The sequence below is a fragment of the Carettochelys insculpta genome, chromosome 3, assembly GCF_033958435.1.
Source record: "Carettochelys insculpta isolate YL-2023 chromosome 3, ASM3395843v1, whole genome shotgun sequence".
NCBI classification, from domain to species: domain Eukaryota; kingdom Metazoa; phylum Chordata; order Testudines; family Carettochelyidae; genus Carettochelys; species Carettochelys insculpta.
Genome location: NC_134139.1, coordinates 149,689,593 through 149,715,846, shown reverse-complemented (window position 1 = coordinate 149,715,846; position 26,254 = coordinate 149,689,593). Strand labels below are relative to the sequence as shown.

The window sequence follows — 26,254 nt, the reverse complement described above, 5'->3', positions numbered from 1 at the left end:
ATTTAGGGGTAAATAACAGAAGAAAACACTGAGAGCCAGGGCTGGTGGCTGTAAGCAAACTTTACGGGACCATGAGAAACTTGGCAACATTCATGATAAGTGGACATCCGGTTAACTAAAATCATGCCAGACCACAGATATTGCCAGACTTGAGTGGTTCAACCTGTAGATGCAATAATGTTACTCAAAGTGCTGTGGCCCAAATGACTGAACAGTGTCAGAAATGAAGTTTAAGAGAGGCATGAGTGGGAAAATGGATTGCTTTTTTCCCCGTTTGATGGTGTTTTAAGGAAACAAAGGTACAGGGTCAGTTCTCACCTTCAGTCTCAAACTGGACAGTGTGGTTAGCCATTCACCTGAGGGTGCGAGAGCCAAACAGACTTGCTGGGCTCCTGTACAAAGTGAGGAGGTCAGGGACTGGCTCCACAATCCCAGAAGGGGAAGGGCCTTGGGTGGAAGGGGCAGGGCTGGCACAGCCAGCTCTCAGCTGCCTGGAGTGCACCAGAACAGCCCCTCATCCCCAGTCTGTGGAGCCACCCAAAGCACGCTGTATGGCACTCCTGTGGCCATTTAAAAGATCCGGTGCTCTGGTTACTGCTGCTCTTGCAGTGGCAGCAACCCAAAGCCCCTTTGACTCACCAAATCCCAGGGCAACAGCCTCTTCTCTAAGCTCTTAGAGTGTTCCCTCTCACTCACTGGGAGTCAGCACACTTCCTCTTCCTGACATGATCCTCTAGGAGGATTGCTGTATGTGTTCTTCCTTCAGGTGCAAGGTGTCTCCATATCAACAGCATTCCAGATGATTAGCTGTTTGTTTTTCCAGGCTATATGTTAATTAAAGACTAGGGCACTTTCTTCAGTGGTGGTCTAGGAAGCCCAAGGCCAATCAGTAATCCAGGTTCCAGTACAGCAGTGGTGCGCAACCTTTTTTTTTCAACCCTGCTGGCCATATTTTATTGCACTTGTGTCATGACCTCTAAGTTGAGCTCCATATGCTCCAAACCCTCCACCCCATCCCCAGCTTAACCCCATCAGCCCCAACCCATCTCCATCTCCAGATTTAACCTGCCTGAAAGCAGGAGCATAGCTCTCCTTCATGGCCACCACCTCCCTCACGCTACTTCCCCTCCCTCCTCCTCCTCTGTGTCTCTCTGGCAAGGTCAGCTGCCCCTCCTCCCCCAGACACCTTGTGCTTCACCCATGTGCAGGGTGGGTGGCTCCCTGCTCTGCCGGCTTTCTCCTCCAGCATCCCCTGTCCTGGGGGTTGACTTCTGCGGGGCCTGGCCCTGCTGACTTTCTCCTCCAGGGCTCCCTGCTGGAGCTGACTGCTCAGCAGCTCCAGAGGCTGTCACCACTTGAACAAAAAAGACTAAATTATTTGTAAGCGGCAGCAGCACTCGGAACTGCAAGTGGCTCTTTAAAGAGCCGCAACCCCCAGGAAGACCCATGGGTTGCGCACCACCGCAGTGCAGGGAGCCTCTGTTCAGTAACCAGAGTCTGCTTACTTCCAGACCCTGTTGCTACTTACCTGTACTCATTCCTTATTTTGTCCTTTAGCACTGGCCTCTCACTCCCCTATAGCTATTTCACTCCCCTCAGGTGCCTGCCAGCAGCTGGATTTGATACTCTTTTTTTTTTTTTTTTTAACTTTTTCTCCTCCTCCTCCTCCCAGGGAATGACTGCAGACTACTTACACTATAGACACTTTCTGGTCAGTCTTCCGGCTTTGTATGGTCCGGCCTACCCCTGCTCAACTGAGCTTCATCTTGGGCTTGGCTAAACAGTCTAATTCTCCCCTGGGTGCAGCCTGCTAGGTGAATTAGCCCCTTTCTAGCTGTCTCAGCTGCTTTAGGTGAGGAGTCTTTTGGCTTCCTGACAAACTCTCTTGACAAGGTAAAAATGTGATAGGTTGTATTTGCAGTAAATGCAGTATTTGAAATCTTTGTACGCTGATTCTTCAATATACAAGCTTAGGGCAGAGTGTTGCAGATACTTACTAGCAAGTGTCATGCTTTGTACTGTGAGTCATTCCCTTCTTGTCAATTAGATTATGTGCAGTAGTAGATACTTTACTTGTTAATAAACATTTGTAGGACCATTCCTTAATTAAACATTTGGGCCGTTATTTCTGAAGCATCATGTTTCTTCTGGCAGTTAAAATTCTTAAAAACCCCACCAGAACCAAAACAATAGGAGAGCTGACTGAAGGTATGGGAAGAGTCAAATAAAATAATACAATACAGAAGGTGATCCCCTGGTTAGTAATATCTGGGATATTATTGTTACATCTGACATTATGAAAATATCAGTTTAATTTTTTTGTCAAAACACAGTGAATGAGCTAAAAAGCTTGTTTTCTGAAGAACACCTTTAGAAATTTAACTGTCTAAAGACATTTGCAGAAGTGATGGTAATTGGATAGATGGATATGCTGGATTGGCATTGTAAGTGTCTTTGTGCTGAGAATAGTAGCCTAACTATTAATACTTTCAAAGGCTCCCCAGATAAATTTAGTGAATAACAATCATCTTACTAAGGAATGAATATGCTGTTAATCTAAAAACCTGGACTACTGTGTGTTGCTATTCCATGAAATATGAATGCAGCGATGTTTTAAATCTGCATTGCGTATTTCTAGATGTGTAATGCTTTCCAAAGCTAATATAGGAATTAAATGGAAAAGACACATTAGACTGCGCAGTCAACTTCCTGCCAATGCAGGAATTTTTCCCTTATAATGCATATTGGTAGGAATATTATTCTTCCTCTTTACACAATTTATACTTATTGGTCAAAATAGTTGGAAAAGATTTAATTTTTGAAGTGCTATAAATTACAGATAAAAGAAAATAGCCATGAGATTTGATAGAAGCAAATTTCACACACAAAAATTGAACGCTGGGTACGGTAAACAAAAAAGCCATCATGCAGCACTTTAACAAAATAATTTATTAGGTGATGAGCTTTCATCACCTAATAAATTATATTGTCAGTCTTTAAAGTGCTACATGATGGCTTTTTTGTTTTGTGAAAATACAGATTAACACAGCTACCTGTCTGTGACTATGTACAGTAAACTCTTTCATATCCGAAAGCCCCATGGCCAGGAGGTTGCTGGATATTCAAATATTCTTTATAATAGAAAGATAGGCGTAGCAATGCATAACATTAAAGGAAAAACAAGATTAGATATTAAGAAACTAGCAAAAATATATGCAGAGTACTTAATTTACCAACAACAGTAGTATTGTACACCGTAAACTTGTACTGTATTTGCAGTATTTGTATTTACTTTCACTATACTATCCTTATAGAAAACATAACTAAAATTTACCTACGGTTAAAATACCGGTTATTCGAGAGTTGTGGAAGATAGAATGCTGGATATAAAAGAGTTTACTGTAACATAATTTCTGTTTTAGCTCCCCCTCCTCCCCCAAAGCTTTGGAATGTAGGTTAATTTTGTGTCCTTTGTTTCATGAACATTTAGGTGGGCTTTTTCAAAAAGTTCTTCACTGAGATTCTCTCCCAGTGCATGTTTGCAACTTCCATTAATGCTGAAGCAGCATTTGTCTAATGAGAATTGAATACTAGAAGGATCGGTACCTAAAAAGATTAAAATATATGTTCTTGGTTCTTGCTTCAGATTTCTAATGTGGGATTTTGAAGAATGTTTACACTCAGCTCTACCCTTACAATTACTGTAAAACTTACTCCCTATGAAGGTCTGATTTTTTTGTATAACTACATTTTTCATCTGGTAAAAACATTTAATATTTGTGGCTGAAAGACTGCCTTGTTTATTTTGAGTTCATTCTTTTGGCTAAGCGTAAATTAAAATTCTTATCTTTTTGGAATATACTTTTTTTTTTCTACAAAAAGAATTGTGGTACTGCTGTGGGCTATGCTGTAATGAGTCATTTTATTTGTGATTAAATTAGAATCTGGGTCTAAGGATTTGAAAGATAAATGCATTAATCCACTGAAACATTCAGTCACTCTCTGTCAATTCTAATCAGGTAAAGGCATTGGTAATTTTGAACTGAAGCCGCTGGAGGGTGTTTTCATTCAGGGATTGTCTGTCTTTCTTGTATATTTCATTTTCATGGGGAGACATTTCTCAACTTCTTGCATTTGAATTGGCAGGATTGAATAAGTCTGTCAATCACTTTAAATATCTCAGTTTTCTGTATCCAGTAGATGTTCTCTATGGTCATCACTAGGGCCCTACCACATTGATGGCCATAAAAAAACCCATTACAGACCTTGAAATCAGGTCTGCCCCCAGGAAATCTGATCATTTGTGGGGTTTTACCCTATATTATACAGATTTCATGGGGAGACAAGTGTTTCTGAAATTGGGGGTCCTGACTCCAATGGGAGTCTCATGGTGGCCCTAAGATTATTTAAAGGGGGTGCACATTGTCCCTACCCTTACTTCTGCCCAGCCTTCAGAGCTGGGTGGCCAGAGAGAGGCAGCTGATGATTAAGTGCCCAGCTCTGCTGGAAGCAATGAAGAAGGCAATACTATCCATGCCGTCCTTACTTTTGCACTGCTGCTGGCATCAGCTCTGCTGTCAAAAAGCTGGACTCCAGCCAGCAGTCACCACTCTCAAACTACCCAGCTCTGAAGGGAGCACCTGCAGCACAAAAGTGAGAGTAAGAGTACTGCAGAGCCCCCTTAAAATACCCTTGCAGCTCCCAACCCCCAACTCTTTTTTGGGCCAGAATCTCTATACTTACAACACGATGAAATTTCAGATTTAAATAACTGAAATCATGAAATTGACCAAAATGAACCATGAATTTAGCAGGACCCTAGTCATCACACTGCCTAATGAATAGGGTGTGGAATAATACTGATTTTGCTGGTGTTAGGATGTTTCCGATTTATTTTTTGCCTTAGTCAAGTAAGCTTAAATCAGTAAACTATAGTTTTACTGAAGGTACTTATTATGTATCACTTGATTTGAGTATAGCTCTGTGAGTTAATTTAAAGCTATTATAATTGGGTTTTGCATGGCCATGCAAAGTAGCTTAAACACACTGAGACATGGTACACGCCTCCAAAGGACTTCTGTATTTCCCAATGTATTAAATACATTCCAGTAGCTCTAATGTAAAAATATATTTTTGCATTTAGTATTGAGTCTCAAAAATAAATATGAGGGACCATGGGGTAGTAGGTGTGATAGCAGTTACCAACAATTAATTCATTAGTAGTGGAACTGATTAGCTAAAGCATAACTCAGATTGCTTTCACTCAAGGGAAAGAGCATGCCACCTTGCCACATCTTGTGCAGCACATTACACCTAAAACTTTGTAGAACTCATAGATGCTGGGGAGCTGCTGCACCTCTGGTATGGAGAGTTTTCCATTATATACAGGAGTTGCAGTTTGCCTGTATGGCTTTTAGCTCCTTTTCTATAAAATTGTCTCAGTATGCCTGGTAAAAGTATTTTAGGGAGAGACAGGCCACCTCAGTGCAGAATGAACAGCAATACTATATGGTGCACTCTTTGAGAATGCATTGGATGGACTGAAGGAGCAGCTGAAAACATTATTCAGAGTTATGCTGGTCCATTGTTCAGATATTCTTGTGCAGGGGGAATGTGGCAAGTTGCAAGCACAGTTACAGTTCGGGGGTGGTGAAATGTTGCACATTTTTTCTTATGGAAGGAAATGAAAATATAGGAGGAAATTTTATGTCTAGCTATGTAAGATAGGGGAGCATTTGTTCAATAAGCTACAGGGTTCACCTCCCTGGTCCAGCACTCTCAGGACCTCAGTGGTCCTGAAAGAGGATATTGCCTTACCAGAGGAGGTTAGTTCACCCCCACTGGCCTGCCACAGCTCGCTGCTGCATCGGGCTCTTCTTCCCTGCCCCGGCTCTGCATGGAGCATCCGGGAGATGCCAGCTCTCCGGCCCTGACTCTGCAGCCCCAGGTCTGTCTCTGTGCAGGGCATCTGGGGGACATAGACTGCCATGGAACACTGACACCCTTGCCCCTGCCTCAGCTCTGGTTATGTGTGGGGCAGCTGAGGACTCCAGTGCCCCAGCTCTGCATGGCTGCTGGGGGATGCTGGCACCCCAACTCTGGCCCTCCCACAGGGCTGCAGGAGGATGCTGCGTTCAGCCCTAGCCTCACTACCCCCTGCGGGGCTGCCGGGAGACCAGCTTGGCTCACCCTTCTTCCCTGGGCCCAGGTCCAGGAGCATCCCTCATCCTTCCACATAAGGGATGTTGCCAGACCGGAGAATGCCAGTTTTCAGAGGTGTAATGTGCATTGGACTAATAGGTAAAAACTGGCTTGTCTCTCTTTGCTTTTCTCTTCTTTTTTGAAGTTTATTTGGGATGATAACTTCTGACAGTACAGTGCTCATTCTCTGCACCAGGGAGTTCACAATCTAATAGGATCCCCTTTTTTATTCCGTTCTGCTCATGCATGATAAAGCACATTTGGATAACTGTTCCTAGGTAGCAAAAGAAATTTATGCTATGGAACTCTACTTGTACAGAAGGTCTTGAATCATTTAATATTTTCTGTTCATAAGAAATAACAGAAAAAACCTAATGCCCCAGTCCACCAGACATAGGCTGTATCTAGAGTAGCCCCCAACTTCGAAGGGGTGTGGTAATTACGGTGTTGGGAGATTACTAATGAAGTGCTGCAGTGCATATCCAACACTTCATTAGGCTAAATCTTCCCCAAGGCAACTTTGAAGTGTGAAACTTTGAATTGCCGGCTTGTGTGTAGCTGCGGGTCAGCCGTGAGTACTTCGAAGTGCCTGTGCTACTTCAAAGTCCCTTTATTCCTCAGCACTTTGTTAGTAATCTCCCAACATCCTAATTACCAGGCCCCCTTCGAAGCTGGGGGCTAGTCTAGACACAGCCATAGTCTAAAGCCAAAAGAGTTGAAAAAAAATACAGGTAGAAGACCAGCAATGAGGGGAGAGACAGCCTGCCCAGTTTATTGAACTGAGTGCAATGTGTGTGATTACTTGCCTCATGCCATGTGCATTCATACAGTGCTAGCAGCTCATAGCTCTGAGACAGAGTAGGGGTTCTTAAAATCAGAGTGGGTGAACTGGAGGCACATAGAGGAGACTTCTGGGGATATTGTAGAATGTTTCCACATCATTCCTGGCAGTCCATGTAATGTTAAAAAGGATGAAAGTGATGCTTTTCTGTCTCAGCCATCTGGAGCTGAGGGAGATGCTCCTCTTGTCATTGTATTGAGGATGCCCTTCATATTGAGGATGCCCTTCGAGGGATGGTGGCCCAGTTTTTAGGAAGAGACAGGTAATAGTAGTGGGGGATTCTTTCATTAAAAATAAAGAGAAAAATGATTGTTGGGTTTTTCACTCATGAAGGCGGTTGTGGGTCTAGATAGCTATTTATTAGCACTTGGGAGGAGCTGCTGGTCACAGTGTCTTTTGGTATGACCAGTGACATAGGGAAAGGTAACAGAGTAAAGGCTGCTAGATAAGAGATTAAAGTCCAGGGCCTCACTGCCAGTGTTCTCTGAAAAGCCAGCAGCATGGAGGAACACATGATTGAGACAAAGACATCCCTTGGGAGGACCTAACTGTACGTTAGAATCTCTATGGATAGAAATTACATGCTTGAAAATAAGAATATAGCATTAGGAACATACTGATCACCTAACCAGGATGATATCAGTGACTACGAAATGCTAAGAGATGTTAGAAAAGCTACAAAACCAGAAAATGCAATAACACATGGGGATTTCAACTATCCAACTGTCAGCGCATGATTCACAGATACAATTTCTAGACATGATAAATGACTACTTCTTGGAGCAGCTAGTCCTGGAATCCACAAGAAAAGCAGCAATTTTTGATACAGTAATAAGTAGAACAGGATTGGGTGATATAGTTGAATTGCTCTGTAATAGTGACTGTAATATAACTAAATGTAACATCCTTGTAGGGGAAATGTAGTTTAAAAAATCCACAGTCATGTTTAACTTTGAAAGGGGAATTAACCAAAATGAGAACACTAGGTAGGCAGAAGTTAAAAAGAGCAATCAAGGGTAAAGTGCTAGTAAGTAGCATGGTGACTACTTAGATATAATAGTGGCTCCATAATAGAGACTCAGACTAAATGTATACCCCAAATCAAAAGAGACCCTAGATGGACCAAAAGAATGCCACCATGGCTAAACAAAAGGATAGTGGAGGCCATTACAAACAAAAAGGCACCGTTTAAAATTTTGAAGTCAAATCTTGATAGGAAATACTCTGGCAAGTAGAACATATAGCTGTAATAAGGCAGGCCAACAAAGAATTTGAGGAGCAACTTAATGACAGCACAAAAGCAAAGAGTAATTTTTAAAGTACACTACAAGCAAGAAGGCTGCCAGAGAAGCAGTGTAGTCACTAGATGACAACAGTGTTAAAGAAGCACTCAAGGAAGACAAGACCACTGCAAAGAAGCAAAATGAATGATTTGCATTGGTCTTCACTTCAGAGGATGTGATGAAAATGGCCACATCAGAGCTATCCTTTTCATGCGACACACCTGAAGTACTGTCCCAAATTAATGTGTCAATACAAGAGGTTTGAAAACAAATTAATGGACATTTATAAGTCATCAAATATTTGGTATTCATTTGAGTTCTGAAGGAACTCAGATAAGAAATTATAGAACAACGAACTGTGGGACGTAACTTACTGTTGAAACAAGCCTCTGCATAAGGTGACTGAAAGGCAGATAACATAATACTGATTTTTTAAAAAGTGCTCCAGAGACAATCCTGCAATTACAACTCAGTGAGCTTAACTTCAATATTGAGCAAATTGATAGAAACTATAGTGAAGAATGGAATTATCAGACACATAAACGTAGTATGTTGTGGAAAGACTCAACACAGCTTTTATAAAACTAAATGACGTCTCACTAATCTATTGACATTCTTTTGAGAGAGTCACTGAATATGTGAATCGGGATGATCCAGTCAATATAGCGTACTTGGATTTTCAGAAAGCCTTTGACAAGATTCTTCACCAAAGGCACTTAAGCATAGTGGGTAGTCATGGGAAAAGAGAGGAGGTCCTCTTACAGGTTAGTCGCTACTTAATTAATCAATAGTAAACAAAGGATATGAACAAGAAGTTAGTTTTCATAATGGAGAATGGTGAACAATGGAATTTCCAAGGCTATGTCTAGACTTCAGAGATCTTTTGAAAGAAGCCCTTCCATAAGATCTCTTCTGAAAGAACTTCTTTCGAAAGAGTGCATGCACACACACAAAAGCAGATCAAAAGAATTATCTGCTCTTTCAAAAGAGAGTGTCCACACAGCCTCTGCTCTTTCAAAAGAATGGGTCAGGGATTGAAAAATCAGGCCCTATGAGGACTGCTCTTTAGAAAGAAGGACCCCACAGAGCGTACGCACTTTTTCTTTTGAAAGAAGCGTTCAAATAAAGGCTCTCTTCCTGAAACAGGAAAGGAAGAGGGATTTCGAACAAGTGCCACATTCTTTCTATTTACTTTTAAAAGAACACTTTTTGTGTGTAGACGCTCCATGGGCTCTTTTGAAAGAGCCCTCTTCTTTTGAAAAATCTGTTGAAAGAACTTGCTAGTGTAGACACAGTTCTAATGAACTGTGCTATTCAATATATCATTAATGATCTGGGAAAGGAAATGACAAGTGAAATGAAAAGTCTGCTGATGATGCAAAAGTATTCAAGATACATGTCTATAGCTGACCGCAAAGAGTTACAAAGGGATCTCACAAAACTTAATGATGCATTCTTACTTTAACTGTTACTATTCAAAAAAATTCTGGGAATCACAGTGGACAGTTTTCTGAAAACTTCAGCACAATGTGTAGTGGCAATTAGAAAGTCTGAGAATGTTAGGAACTATTAGAAAAGGGACAGAAAATGGAAGAAAGTATCATAATGCCACTATATAAATACATGGTGTTCCCAAACTTCAAATACAGTACGCCATCTCGAAAAGGATATAGTGGAAGTGGAAGAGGTTCAGAGGAGGACATTAAAGATAATCAGGGGTATGGAATGTCTTCCTTACAAAGAGAGACTAAAAAGATTAGGGTTTTTTTTTGTTTGTTTTTGTTTTGCTTGTCATTAGTGTCGGTTTCCTCTTGGGGGGGTAATGATATTTATTAATTAAATGGAAACCTCAAAGGAGAGTTAACCCTCCTTAGCAGAGATCCCAGAACCCAAGTTCAAACCCTGCTACAACCCCAAGATGGGCGAGTGCCACCCCGGTACACACTGGACCCTGCAAAAGCCTCTGAGAGAGAAGTGGCTGGCAAAGACAACGAGACCAGGACAAGGGTTAAATTTAAAACAAAGTAGCTATTATCTTTATTGAATAACACAAATTAGAATTAAAAAGTATCAACACTAAACGTTTATCAGTAACTAAAAACTTACAATTAACATTTTTTCCTTGTAGTTTCTTGAATGGAAGGTTTTATTTATCCGGAAGGTAAAAATGGATGAGGATAATAAATAAAAGTAAGTTTGTTTGGGAATGGATATTTAAATCCCTGTTGCTCCCTTTTAAAAGGAGGGGTGAGGTTGCTAGCCTCACCTCCTACTGGGGGCAGGGTGCTAGCCTGCCCCAGAGAGGGTGGTGCCTAGGAGGCGGTCGGGGCTGTTCCTCTTCTGGGAGGCCCCCCGCTACTCTCTATAGACCCACTTAAATAGGGACGTGGGAGGCAATTTACTCTTCCTCAGGCCACTTATAGGTGAACAACAATGGGAGGCAGGGAGGCTGTGCCTGCACCTGCAGTATTTTAGAGGACGGGTAAGAAGGTAATATGGGTAAGGGAGGTTAAACCTTCTCCTTATAACAATAATTATAATAAATAAAACCCTATTAAAATTACTATACTTAAATATTTACAATAATGACTATTAGTTAAAGAATATTAGCAATATTAACTTATTAATTAAATGTGCCTCAGTATATATCTATATATATGTGTAAACCCAGCCCGGACTTGTAGGCCCGGCCTCAGGGGTCAGGCCCCCAGGAACTGCCCCTCCCCCATCGGGGAGGGTAAATAGCAGGGGAGCTACCCCTGCTCCCTCACAGAGGGTCCCAGTGTCCCAAGCTAGCTATGAAGCAAAATGTGTGAGGACCACGTGAAAACGTGGGCTGGTGAATAGAATTACGTGTCCAGTAGTTGTCAAGTCCAGTAGAAAAGGTTGCAGGTCAAGTCCGTTAGGCTGTTGAAGTTTAGGAGAGTAGACAAAATGGCGGTATTGCAGGTGTGATGGTGACCTCAGGGATCGGTGACCGGGTACGCAGTACCCACTGTGAGGTGGGCCAGTTCGCCACCCAGTCACTTCCCCTCTGAGGCCGCTTGCCGCTCCTTTGTGGCGCTGGGTGGTGGCTCTGAGGAGTCGTCACCACGGTAACAGGGCGGTGCTTTCAGTGATTTAGCTCAGTGATCAGTGATTTAGCTCAGTGGTTTCAGTCAGTGATTTCAGTGTCTTCGCTCCTAAGAGCTGGCCTCAGGGACTGGTGGACGCTGCTGTGCAGCCACACCTCCCTGTCCTTGGCCCCCAGAATGGTGGGCAAACTCTCCTTATATAGCATGATCTCATGAATAATTCATAGTCCAATTACCATACTTTCACAGTTCTCAGTCAGGTCCTCTTGGGCTTAGAAGGTTCTAGAAAGTCAGGTGTTCGCCCAATCAGGGACCATGATTTTAAACACCTGCTTATAGAATATTCATGAGTTCAGGTTGCCGGGGGAGCTAACTGTCAAAAAGTGACCGTTGGTGACCGTTGATAATGCTGCTAAATGGCAGCCTGTGACACTTTAGGATTTCATGTGTCTGCACTGTTTTTACACAGCCAAAGGCATGTAATCCCTGGCCCACGGGAACGATTATGTCCAAAGGTGTTAAAGAATCCTGACAATTAGGACAGGGATAGCTCAGTGGTTTGAGCATGGGCCTGCTAAATCCAGGGTTGTGAGCTCAGCCCCTTAGGGAGCCATCCAGGGATATGGAGCAAATAGATTTAAAAAAGGAAAAAAAAAAACTTGCAGGGGACTGGACTTGATGACCTTTGAAGGCCCCTTCTGGCTCTATGAGCTAGGTATATCTCCATGCAGTAGTCCCTCAAGGTATGCAAGGGTTGCATTCCCATGCACCCTCACATATGTCAGGGGGTGGCTTTTCTTCCCAGCAGAATGCGTGTTCTGCAGCAGGAGCACCTACAGCTCCTTTTGGAAAGTAAATCCTGGGGCTGGGGGGCAGTTGGGAAGGGCTAAGCCTGGCAGTGGGTTGGGGCCATGGGACGGGGGTTAAGCCCAGCATGTTAGGGCTGCAGGGGGAGCAGAGGGTGGAGTTCAGCCAGGGCTGCATGGCCCTGGGGGGGTGGGGAGGGGGCTGACGCAGAGCCAAGCAGTGGGGGTTGAACCAGGGCCAGGGAGTGTGCTGGAGCCTCATGTTGGGGTTTGAACCAGAGTGTGTGTGCGGGGGTGGACTGGGATTGCAGGGGGGGGCGGGTGTTGAACCAGGGCTGCTGGGGGGCAGGGAGGGGAATTTAACTGGGGTGGCAGATGAACTGGGGCTGCATGGGGGAGGGCGAGTGAGCCAGAGCTGCACGGGGGGTTGAACCGGGGCCGCTGGGGACTGAACTGGGGTGGGGGATTTTGAACCAGGGCTGCGTTGGGAGGGTTGAACTGAAGCACGGGAGGTTGAACTGGGGCTGGGCAGAGCGGGATTTTGAGTCACACTTAGCTTGAGTTAATGCGAGCTAAGTGCAACTTGAAATTGTGCATTTCACAGGACTAGTCTATATAATTTTGAGAGATGATTACGTGGGGGGCACATGCTAGAGATCTATAAAATCAAAAATGAGTAAGTGAACAGAGAGACCCTTTCACACAATAAAAAAGCAGGAGTTACGTGATGAAATTAAGAGGTAACAAGTTTCGTATAAACAGAAGTACTTTCTCGCATAATGCACGATTAACCTGTGGAACTCATTGTCATTGGAATGCTGTGATGGCCAAAAGCATAAGTGGGTTCAAAAAAGACCTGAAGAAGTGCACAGAGGATAGGTTGGTCAATGGCTATTAGCCAGGATGGTCAGGTATGCAACCCCGTAGGAGGGAAACATCTGATTACCAGAAGCCGGGGTGACAGACAGGGGCTATGTCTACACAATGAGATAATATCGATTTTAAGTCATTTAGTCCAATTTTTCCAAGTGCCTGTCTTCTCTGTAAATTCCATTATCTCAATTTATGGTATACTAAATCAACATGATATTGATATTATATCGATATTATAGTATCGTCGTAACCTGACAGGTGTAATATTCAGTTGGAATTTAAAACTCCAAACGAAGGATAGTGAGGAAGTACCATATCTTTAAATCGCATTCATTAGCCTCCAGACATGCCCCATCTGTGCCCCACAGTGCCCCCACAGGTCTCCCCTCTGACCTCTTCCATCTCCACTGCTCTCAGGGGTGCAGGAGTTAGGCAACAGGCAGACCGTTTCAGTTCAGCACCTGGAAGCCTGTGGCTGTAGGGTCACGAGAGGCTGAAAAATCTTCATTTTTGTTTGCTAGTAGTGTGCCTGTGGGGGTCTGTAGTTCTGTGTATACCCCTGCTAGCTGCCTTTTTTCTTCTGTGCTGCCTGGCTCCAGTCGCTGCCCCAACCCCACCTCACCCCCACCCCCACACACCACGGGGCAGCTAGGCTGTGTGGGGGGGTCATTCTTGTCTGATAGGACGAGAAACTTCCTCCATTTACCTGTTGTGTCCCCCCCAGACATTCACTCCCTGGGAGGCACCACACATTTTGGAACTTTTCCTTGCACACATCACAAGGAAGCTAGTCAGTGGGTGTGGGTGAGACTTTTTTTTTTTCTTTTTTTTTTTTTTAACAAAAGAGGTGCCGGTACTCAGACAGCTCTCTGCATCCACCCGCACACCCCCAGCCAATCCCGCTGGTGGGGCTGCCGAGATGCCAGTACTCAGTAACGGCAGCTAATGGCACAAAAAAAAGCAGTGGGTCACTCCATAATTGCATGTTGAATAGTAACAGAGAGGAAGCCGTGCTAGTCTATGCACTATCAAAACAAAAAGCAGTCAAGTAGCACTTTAAAGACTAGCAAAATAGTTTATTAGGTGAGCTTTGTGGGTCTGTCCCACGAAAGCTCACCTAATAAACTATTTTGCTAGTCTTTAAAGTGCTACTTGACTGCTTTTTGTTTCCATAATTGCAGTGTTCAGTGGCCTCCTCCTAACCCTCTGGCCTGGGCCAGTCAGACACAGGATGTGAGACAAGATGGACCAAGGTCTGACCCAGTATGGCATCTCTAATGTATGTACTAAATTCCATGGCAGCTGCACAGTATGTACACATACCATGAACACCGGACTGACGCTTTTTTAGTTTTAGTTAGGATGACTCATTTGACCTCAGTGCTTCCTTTATCCCAGGATATATGACATTTATATAGAGGTTTAACTTCCTTTTTAATAAAATTCTTTTCAGGGGAAAGGCCCTGTTGGAGTGCCATACTTTGTATTTATTATTAATTTTTCTGTCCTATATTTCTCAATTAAATTAGTCAGAATATATTGTTAATTATAACCCAGCTCTGCCCATGTAAACATGTTTGTGCACATGCATGCCATAATCATACTACTGAGGAGCTTGCCTAGTAACTTTGTGATTATAATTGTGTAAACCAGGAACTTTTTAATCCCAAACACTTTACAAACATAGCTATACTGACACGCAAACTACGCTGAAGAACCACTTCTCTTTCTTGTGAAATGCATCTATTGTCAGGTTCTCATTGAACGTTATTGAGGGCTTCCCCTCTCTGGGTGAAATATGTCAATTGTCCAGACTCACAGTGATGGCATGCAAGAGTTTGATGGGACATGAAGAGTACAGGGGCAGTCTTATAACGTCCAGTCATATACCTATTTTCATGGGCTAGAGGGGATGTGGAGAGCATCAGCAGCTGCGGGGGACAGATTGAGCTGTATCTTTTGCGGGGATAGCTGCTCCCAGGCCAATCACCCTGGGTCCTATCTTCTCCCTGACAAAGGCTCTGGTTTACAGGGTGTGATATGCAATGGACATGTGATATAGATCAGCCCCCTACCCCACAATATTTTCTCTGCAGGTGTGCTAGCCCCCAGCACCCCCCAGTTTCACTTCACTGCCTTACACCTGACAAGAGTGCGCCCAAGGGTTTGGGTGTTTGTACAGTACAGGGATTTTAAAGAGACCCTAGACAAGCAGGCCTATAATCTCTGTTTCTCTCTGGGAAGGGAGCAAGCCGACTCAGTTCTGATAGACCCAACATAAACAGAAGTACAGCATCCTTTCACATTTAGCTATGGATGTGAATAATATTGTTACAAGTATTAGTACTGAAGTCCCCCTCAGGTTAAGGTGAATTTGTATCATGGCAGCACTAGAGAATGCAATCCTGGACCACTTTGGAAATCCAGAGATTTCAGGGTCAGGTTTATTTTTATCTCAAAGTGTTTTTACTGATTAACCCAGTCGATAGCTAGGGATAACCTGAATTCTACCCCTCAGAGGTTAAACACTGCCAAAAGAGAGAAGAACTGGATTCTTCCGTGATGGTAACAAAAATGTCCAATTTACAACTGGAGAATGGATGCAACAAAGCAGATTGCTTTGTTTTACTTTCTCTTGCCAGGGAAGAGGGTGATAATGAGAACTCTCACCCAAGCCTGATCACCTTTTTGAGTTGTGGGCTGTGCCTCTCCTGGGGTCCGCATTGTCCATCTGCACTCTGGTTTCTTTGCACATGCAGTATTTGAGAGATTCAGAGGTTTTCTGTGACAGACATTTTCTCCAGTTATTTCCACTGGGTTTGTAGCTATCCTTGCTGCAGAAGAGGGAATCACTTATCATGTTGGCAGTTGCTGAGAACTCAGCTAGTCTCTCGCTACTCCCATTTCAGTGCTACCCTATTAGATATATGTTACCTCTTGAACCAGATTGGACATTCAAGGCCAGATTCTCTGCTGCAGTTTTGCCCCTTTGCACTGTCAGACAGTGCAAAGAGGCTTCAAATCAGCTGGATTGCTTCATTTCTGTAGTGCCATATCCTGGCAGATCTCCATATGTGAGAACGGAAGGTGATGTGGCCAGAGCATACTATATCTTGGCTACTCCCAGGTCTCAGATGGCCCAGAACTGACCCAAAATCTATAAGCCATAACGTCTTCCTCTGCAGGCTCCGTCTTGTCTTTGCTTGGCAGAAGCTGAGCACAGGAAAGTTTAGAATTTGCACCAATCATTGAATTGCTTTGGGAAGCCAAGATTTTCTGTTCTTTCTGATGGTATAAGCTTTGCCCTTGTTTATCTCAGTTTGCTAGATGGAAAGCAGTTGCTAACGTCTAATGGTAATAGAAGTGTGGGTGAGATGGTAAAATGGTAATCATCACAATGTAAATTTTGGGTAATTATGTAGGATCTTGCTAGGGCTGGAAACAAATGCTGCCGCACTGAGTATCCTGACATTAAGTATTGTAGTGTTATGGTTCTCATGCTCTTCAAAAGTTGGATCATATTAATAGAGATGTAGTTCTTGATACAAAGTTAATTACAGTCACCTCTTGCCCTTCATGTTTTTTCTCTCAGTCTCACCTGGTCTGTTCCACTATATCTCTCTGGTTCACCATAAATGTTTCTCTTCCATGTGATCCGCTTCTTTTTTCCTACACACTTCCCTGATGCTTGGTTCTTCTCTCACCTGCACAACTTGCTTAGGGGCCTGGTTCCCTTACCTATTGGCTGGCTCTTATTCTAACAGCACCAATCCTGCTAGTGGTTCCAGTTTTGAGGCAAACTTCTGTTCCCTGTCCTCTTTCTATGAAATAGGAACAGTTCTCCCCCCATCCCCCTCACCACTCCCGCCCCCCCCCCCCCCAGCAGTGAGAGTAATTAGCTTGGTTTCTTTTCCTTCTGTCTAGTTTCTTTTCCAGGCCTCCATGCTCTTTATTGCAAAGATGAGCTTGTACATTTGTAAAAGTGGGTGGAAGCAGGGAGGAAGTGATAGCACCATGTGATTTGTTCTTTCTGCAGGCCACAAACCAGGAAATTCTACGATGCAGAACTTGCTAAACATCCAGATGGTTTTGACATACCAGACCCTAAAATGTTGTTCCACTTTAGAAAAATGGAAATGTCATGTTTTATATTTCTTTCATTAATTCTGTCAGAGGTGCACAATTTACAAACAAAAAAGAGGAATTTTCCTGCAGCCTGCAACTTAGCCCATGATCAAGAAGTTACAAGAACTAATATATTATTTATTAGTTCAGCATTATGCAACATGCCCAAGAATAAAGATTTAGCCCTTAGTTACATAGGTATAACTTTCAGTGAGGTTGCACAAATATAACCCAGGACAAATTTTTAAGACCATGGATATTGCACAACTTACCCTGTAATCAGAATTCGGTTAATAATACTACTAATTGTATATGAGGCAGGAAATAATCACATTCACTTGCCTACAGCTGCACTGATGGTAGTGGAAAAGTTACTCTTTGTATGTAAGATAATTAAGTAAAACCTTTAGTGCAGATAAAAATTAAATGTGCTGATTAAACTAAGGTTATGTCTCAGTAAGTAAGTTGATGAAGTAAGTCTACCACAGATACACAATTCTAGATACTGCAGTTGCATAGCTAAAATCAACATATCTGCACTCAGCTAACTGTCCATGCTGGGGAAGGTCCCATCAACCTTCCTTACTCTTCATGTCTTGTGAGGAGTACAGGAATCAACTGTGACCCCTGAGAGGTCAATTTTGCACCTCCATACTCGATGCACAAAATGGAAACTCCAGAATATTGATCCTGAGCAGGTCAGTCTTCCAGGGTAGTGAAGACATAGCCTAATTCAGCTTTTTCAGGTATTTTTTAAAAGTGAAGTTATGCTTCAATTAGTGTAACTTAAAGATGTCACTAGATCCTCAGGCATCAGTGCTTTTTTGAACCTAACCAGGACTCAGTACAGCAAATTCTGGGAGCTTAAGTATAACTTTGGATCTCTGGAATGGTCCTCTTAAGTTAGGGTTGCCAACTCTCCTGGTTTCATTGGTAGACTCCAGGAATCCATCTGATCTCCCGGAGGCTCTGGAAGCCAAACTAGGAGCTCAGCCACTAAAAGTTGGATGCTGCAATGCAAGCCTCCTTCCTGCCCTGGCTCCGTGCCGCTCCTGAATGCAGCCAGCACATCTCTCCCTTGGCCCATATGTGGGAACTGTGGCCAATGGAAACTGCAGGGGCAGCATGGGGACCCGCTGCCTGCTCAACGCCGAGGTGTTCTGACTACTCCCAGGAGCAGCACAGGGCCAGGGCGGGCAGGGAGCCTTAGCCCTGCTGTTCTACTAATCCTGACTCAGAGCTGCTTGAGGTAAGCACCATCTGGCTGGAGCCTGCAACCTGATCATCTCCTGCTCCCCACCTCCTGCTCCAGCTCTGAGACACCTCCCAGAGCACACAACCTGAATTCGCTCCTGCATTCTGACCTCCTCCTGCACCCCAACCCCTTTCCGCAGTCCTGAGCCCCCATCCAAAATCCCTCTCAGAGCCTGCATGTCGTCCTTCACCCTAACCCACTGCCTCAGGCTCAGCCCAGAGCCTCCTCCTACCCTCGAAACCTCTTGGCCACAGCCCAGAACCTTCACACCCACAGGCCCTTCCACACTGCTCTCTCATCCTGCTGAAAATGAGTGAGAGTTGGGGAGAGTAAACAGCAGAGGGAGGAAGGATGGACTGAGCAGGGGTAGGGGCCTGCAAGAAGAGCATGGCAGTGGCAGAGCCTCAAGAAAGGGGCAGGAGCAGGGCAAGGATGTTTGGGTTTGTGTGATTAGGCACTTGGCAACCCTGTCTTGAATGACTCACTGAGTATGTAAATAACATCGTGGTCTTCCACACAGCTGCACGGCATATTCTCTTTATGCCAGCCCTCTAAGCTGTTTTATGTAGTAATTTTCCAGTACTCTTATCGTTACCTCTGGATTTGAGGCATAGGATGCTGACTTACATATCAAGTATGACAATTTTGATAATATATAGACTAGCACGGCTCCCTCTCTGATACCATTCGACAATTTCTGTGGTTAAGTTAATTAATGCCTATTTTAAACTAGTTCAGTAAAGTTTGTCATATCCAGCATTCTATCATCTGGAACTCTCAAATAACCAGCATTTTAACCATAAGTATATTTTAGTTACGTTTTCCATAAGTACAGTATAGTGAAAGTAAATACAAATACTGCAAATGCAGTATGTTTAGCGTGTACAGTACTACTGTTGTTGGTAAACAAAGATTTCTGCATACATTTTTGATTCTTTCTTAGTATCTAATCTTGTTTTTCTTTAGTGTTATGCACTGTTAGGTATAACTCTCTACTATCCAGAATATTTGAATATCCAGCAACCTCCTGGACCCGGTGCTGCCAGATATGAAAGAGATTACTGTATATCAGCAATCAAATTTTGAGGGTTCTGGCTTACTGCATTTGTGCGTATCTGTACTTGAACCTGAATTACCTTAGTGCCAATGAATTTTGTTGTGGTAATGTGACTGTAATTTGTGATGGATGGATGGCAAAGTTTTTTGTGGATTTGACCAACTAGTTTGCCTCGTACAATAATTTCCTGGCTTTAACTGTATAATCTAATTTTTACTCTTTCAAACTTTGAAAAATGTAATGTTAGTAGAATACTTTCTTTGGTTTAAAAAAACTGAAATATCGGTGAAAGGACCAGTACTATATTGTAGCCTAGACGTGATGAGAAATGTGATGCCTAAAATTACAGAGAATATATTTTATTTAAATGTAATCAAAAAGCATGTAACATTTTATTTTAGTTAATTTGATATGTTTTATTTCCCTCAGACAAACGTGTTGATGACTGGTTCTTGATGCAATCTCCATTTCCAACACTGACAATAAGCACTCTTTACCTCATCACTGTCTGGCTGGGCCCCAAGTGGATGAGGACAAGAGAACCTTTCCAATTACGCTTCTTGCTGGTTAGCTACAACTTTGGAATGGTTCTACTTAACTTCTATATTTTCAAGGAGGTTGGTCTTGTATTTTTATACTTTTAAATTGTGCTAGAATTCACAACTTTTGACAAAGTTTACATAAATTTTATAATTTTTACATTCTGTGGATAATTTTGTTAGCTCTTCTGGAAGCTGAACACACTGATGTTTGGAGTTGTAGAGCTCTGTTGGTGATGGTGTCATTGGAGTCGGTGTAGGTCATGAGCCTGTAAATCAACATATGTAACAGCATATGTGCAGGGGAGCCTGTACAATAACTTCAATTATTAATATTTTGCTTTAGTACTAATGGTAAAAATCGTTGTTTGAGTGGAAGGTATGCACTAGATTTTTCTCAGAGTTACCCAGTTCCAGAGAAGCTCAACTGAAGTCAGTGGTGTTATTCTAGATTTATAGTTGTATAAGTGAGATCACAATTTGGCACACTAACTTTAGGTTTTCCTTCAACGTCTCAGACAAGCTATTGCATTAGAAACTGAAGCTGTTATTTTCAGTGTCTATCTGCAAAATACTAATGAGGTAATTGAAATGCAAACTTGCACAAAATGATAAAGATTTTTGTTTTGTATATGTATAAGAACAAAAGAAGTAAATAATATTTTCCTCTAGATAAGGGCAGTAGGGCAAAAATCTTAAAATATTGTTCCTATTCAGTTCTACAGTTGTCTATTGAAAAACATGCCTGCTACACTTCTCCTTTGTTAGGCTTTGTCTGCATGGGTAAATTGACCGGCATGGTTAAAGCAGACCAAGTTACTCCTCAATAGCTCTCCACTTCCTATTGCTAATAATGAAATGTCCCTGAGTGTATCTAATGTTGAAGTTATCTCCCGTAACTGCTACAAGCTTAGAGAGCAATGAGGAAACACTGGCAGATGAAGTAGAATTTAGCACCCTAACTCTGATTAATTCTAGGTGTAGCAAAGAGCCTGGTAACCTCTAAAAATGAACTTGATTTCTCCATGTTAGTGGCATTTTTATTTTTACATTTGTGTCTGAGCATTTATGTTTTGTTTTTGTACTGTGTGACAAGTAAGCAAAGTGCTATTCTGCTCATATAGGTTTTGGGGTGGAGGGGGGTCTCATACTATTTCATATTGGTCTATTAGTTTTAAAACCAGGTCACTCCTGGCATGACAGATGCAGTTGCATAGGGTGACTACTGAAGATTTGCGTGCTTCTGGGAATTTCAAGTATCAGAGAGGTAGCCGTGTTCATCTGTATCTTCAAAAACAACAAGAAATCCTATGGCATGACTTGGAATAAGGGGATTTCAAAGTGTGCGGGGTCCTTTCGAAAAGGACCCTGTATAGAAGAGCCACGCATGATCGAAAGTGGCACTTTCGAAGTGCTGCAGCTGCCATTATGCTAATACAGCGCTGCATATTCATTGCAGACCCCATTGGCATATCCCAAAGTGTCTAATTAGCATCCCCCTTTCGAAAGGGGAGGTGCTAGTGTAGACATAGCCCTAATGTCTGATAGAGATGGGGACACAAAGGAATAAATTCACTGGAGATTGAGCTGAATGAGACAGAGGTGACTGCTCTGCAGAGGCTGGAGTAGGGCTTCATTCTCTCTGGAGATCATCTGCATACCCACTCTTTGCCATTATGGCTGGTGTCATAAAAGTTGGACCTGATTCATTGCTGTCTTTGGATTTGGAGGTGTGACACATCTTTTAAAAGTTGACCAAAGCCAGGCCTACACAAGGAGGTAAAATCAGTTTTGTGTTTTTTAAGATATGCAATCAAGCAACGAGAATTGCATAGCTGGATTTGACTTATCTGAAATTGATTTTTTTGTTTGTTTGTTTGGTTTTTTTTCTTGCCACTGTCCACACAGAGGGACATCGATGGGAGAAACTCTCCTGTCGATTTCCCTTTCTCCTTTCAAGTGTCAGGAGTACCAGAGTTGATGGGGCACCATGACATTTTGATTTAGTGTGTCCCCACTGCAAACATATTGATCTTCTCATGAGTGTAGGTGTACCATGAGAAGTTGTGGCCCCTCTCTTCTGATGAGAAATCATCACAGTGACTGTAACCTTTATCTCCATCAGGCTAAATTACTGCAAAGTGCTTTATTTGGGATGACTCTTCTAGAGCACTTGGCAGCTTCTACTGATACAGAATGCATCAATTAGCCTCAAAGAAGAGTGTTTATGAGCACATTACAATGGTTCTTTTCACTGGTTTTGTATTTGCCTCTGGGCACGGTTACTGTATTGTTGCCTGGAATGATCTAGGTCCTAGCTCTCTCAGGCTACGTCTACACAGCACCCTAACTTCAAAATAAGCTATGCACTTTGTGCTATGCGTAGCTTATTTTGAGTAGATTTTGAAATAGGCTATTTCGGCATGTGGTGCTGTCTGAACAGTGCCACATGCCAAATAAAGCCCTATTTCGAGGCAAAAACTGTTTCAAGACAATGGGTGCATTGCATGGACATGAACAGCTATTTTGGGATACCTTTGTATCCCGAAATATTTCTTACCATGTAGACCTAGCCTGAGAGATAATTTTCTCTCCCTACATCCTATTGGCTGTGTCTTCACTAGCCCAAAACTTTGAAATGTCCATACAAAGGGCCATTTCAAAGTTTACTAATGAAGCACTGAAATACATATTCAGTGCCTCATTAGAATGCCAGCAGCCACGGCACTTCGAAATTGACGTGGCTCACAGCCGTGCGGCTCGTCCAGACAAGGCTCCTTTTCTAAAGGACCCCGGCAACTTCGAAATCCCCTTATTCCTAACAGCAGATAGGAATAAGGGGATTTCTAAGTTGCCGGGGTCCTTTCGAAAAGGAGCCCTGTCTGGACGAGCCGCGCGGCAGCCAGCAGCGTCAATTTCGAAGTGCTGCAGCTGCCGGCATTCTAATGAGGCGCTGAATATGTATTTCAGCACTTCATTAGTAAACTTCGAAATGGCCATTTGTATGGCCATTTCGAAGTTTTGGGCTAGTGTAGCCACAGCCGTGGTGAAGTTATTCTTGTTGGTTTCATGAAAACATTATGTATCTCACTGTGTGTCCTTCTGGCAGCAGTATCCATGTTCGAATGGGTTTAAGTCAATTAAAATCATAGGAATTTATTGAGTTCTTTAAATATCTTATAGACTGTTTGGTTTATTTGTTTCCTGATTGTTTTATGTTTAATTTACATTGTTAAAACTAAATGTTGACCAATTTGTTAAATAGCACCTTTGTATTGTAAATTTATTAATAAGTGATTTTAGTATTATTATAATAAAATTCTCTCTTTATGGACTCTTCCCCTCATACATAATTTTAATATTTTCAGCTATTTTTGGCAAGTAGAGCTCAAGGATACAGCTATATCTGCCAGACTGTGGATTATTCAGATAATGTTTATGAAGTCAGGGTGAGTATCCTTTTATGTGCTATTATTTTAAGCTTTAATTCATCAAGTCTGAAAACAATGTTTAGAAGTGAAAATGTATTGATTAATAATCTTCCCTTTTCCTACCACAAGTTCTTCCACAATCTTCTGCCTCTTCCATAATTAGCTTCATGTCATCCTTCGCTCATATCTGAAAGACTCACTATTATCATATAACTAGCAGGGCCTGGGCCTTTGTGACAGCTACAGCCAAAATATTTATTGCACAGGTAGAACTGGTTGTTTCTAATAAATTAAGATGCAGAGCTTCCTCGTTTTGGTTTTGAAATCTCCAGCCAGCCAGGTTTTTTAAATATCTAAAATTGTCCATGATTTTAATACAGGTTGAAAGTCTCTTATCCCAGATTCCTTGGTCTGGCAACTTCCGAGGTCTCAGCCGGTCTGACAGGCAGTCTCACAGGCTGGGAGAGGAGCTGCTGATGGCCCTGGGCAGGGAGCCTTGGTTGCTAGGGGAGCAGAGCTGCTGCCATCCCTGGGCAGGGAGCCCCTGCTGGCCACTGTCGGGGAGCCCTGCCAGCCAGGAGCGCAAAGCTGCTGCAGGCCGTAGGCAGGGGGCACCACTGGCTGGGGGAGGGGGCAGCAAAAACACTGCAGGGACGTAAGCACCCCCACTTCACCCAGCCTGCTCCTGCCCAGACCACCCAACTCTGCTCCTCCATCCCCTCCTGCCCAGACCCTTCCTCGCCCACCCTGCTCCTGCCCAGAACCCCACCCTCAGCCCATTCCCTCCCACCAATATCTCTCACCTCCAGCCTGCTCCTGAACCCCCTGCCCACTGCTGCACCTTACCTCTCACACAAATCTCCAAACCCCAGCCCATTCCTGCACCTTCACTCACCTCCAGACCGCCCACTGTTAGCCTGCTCCTCTACTGTCCGTCACACCCAGACCCCAAACACCCATCCCCAGCTTGCTCCTGCACCCTCCCTCTTGGCCAGAACCCATGCACCCACCCCCAGCCCATGGGGGGCGGGGAGAGAAACAAATCTGCAGCAGGTTCTGCAGGGCTCTGTGATGGGGGCTCTGGCCCTAGCCCTGTTCCACAGAGGGGACTCTAGGGGGCTTCTAGCCCCAGCCCAGTGCCACGGTGGAGGCTTGCCCCTGGCTCCAGCCCCATAGTGGGGGGTTTGTGCGTTAGGGACCATCATGGTAGGGCTCTGGCCTCAGCCCCATGCCACAGCAGAGGCTCCATGGGGGCTCTGGCTTCAGTCCTGTGCTGCAGAAGGCATTATGGGGTGGCTCCGGCTCTGGTCCCAGCCCTGTGCCATGGAGGAGGGCTCCAGAGGTCCTTTGGCCCCAACCCTGCACCATGGTGGGGCTCTGGCCCTCACCCTGTGCTGCCACAGGCACCTCTGCAGCAGGGGCTCTGGTCCCAAACCGGCCCTCCTGTGCTGCATGAGGGGGGAGGAGGGGCAGGGCTGAGCTCCTGCCCACATGCTGGGGGTTGCTGCTCCTGTTCTAGACTATTCCAGCGAAGTCTATCATGTGCAGTTGGAAAGACAGACAGACAGCTCCCCTCTTATAATAGTGTAGGTGTGTATTGCATAAACTTACATTAATAAGCCAGGGTGGCTGAACTGGAGGAGCTAAGGAAGGCAGAGGTGTTTGTTGATGAGACTTTCCGGGACATAGTAGGGCTGTCCCACCTCCAATCTGACGGTCCTGATGCTGTTACGGAGGAAGAAAGGCTCAGGGAAGGAGAGCAGTCAATGGGAGCAGAGGGGAACCATCCCATAGTTGGGACCCTCCTTCCAGAGGGTGCTATGGTATCCTCTCGCGCCGAGGATACTTCTCCGGGGGAGGGAGCACCAGCTGTTAGGAAGAAGCAAGTTTTAGTAGTGGGGGTTCGATCATTAGAAATATAGATAGTTGTGTTTGTGATGACCGGGAGAACCGTATGGTGACTTGCCTGCCTGGTGCGACGGTTGCGGATCTCTCGAGGCATCTAGACAGACTTATGGGCAGTGCTGGGGAGGAGCCGGTGGTCGTGGTACATGTCAGTACCAATGACATAGGGAAGGGTAGAAGAGATGTTCTGGAGGCCAAATTTAGGTTACTAGGAAAGAGACTGAAATCCAGAACATCTATGGTGGCATTCTCTGAAATGCTTCCAGTTCCACGCGCAGGGCCAGATAGACAGGCAGAACTTCAGAGTCTCAATGCGCAGATGAGACGATGGTGTAGGGAAGAGGGGTTTAGATTTATTAGGAACTGGGGACACTTTTGGGGTAGGGGGAGCCTATACAGGAATGATGGGCTCCACCTAAATCAAGGTGGATCCAGACTGCTGGCATTAAACATTAAAAAAGTCGTAGAGCAGTTTTTAAACTAAGAGGTAAGGGAAAGCCGATTGGTGCGGGGGAGCACGTGGATTGGACGGAGACTTCTCTTACACGAGACTCCATAGATAGGGATGCCCTAGAAGTTAGTCAGATAGGGAACGTGGGAAATAATATATGGGCAAGATCAGATGTGAAACAATCGCATATAAAAAAATCCAAGGCGTCTATGAAAGGCGGACATATAAATAGTGGTAGTTTTTTAAAGTGTTTTTACACAAATGCTAGGAGTCTGTCTAATAAGATGGGTGAACTGGAGTACCTCATATCAAAGGAGGAAGTTGACATAATAGGCATCACAGAAACATGGTGGAATGAGGACAATCAGTGGGACACTATCATACCGGGATATAAATTATATCGGAAAGACAGA

General features: G+C 43.8%; 1 protein-coding gene across 1 annotated transcript in view; it reads left to right on the top strand.

The window, feature by feature from the left end:
- Positions 1–26,254, top strand: part of ELOVL4 (ELOVL fatty acid elongase 4) — an 82,279-nt gene that overhangs the window by 17,566 nt on the left and 38,459 nt on the right. The window contains exons 2-3 of the mRNA XM_074988870.1: positions 19,945–20,132; positions 23,423–23,503. Of these exons, the coding sequence (XP_074844971.1) occupies positions 19,945–20,132; positions 23,423–23,503 (269 nt within the window). The remainder of the gene's footprint in view (positions 1–19,944; positions 20,133–23,422; positions 23,504–26,254) is intronic.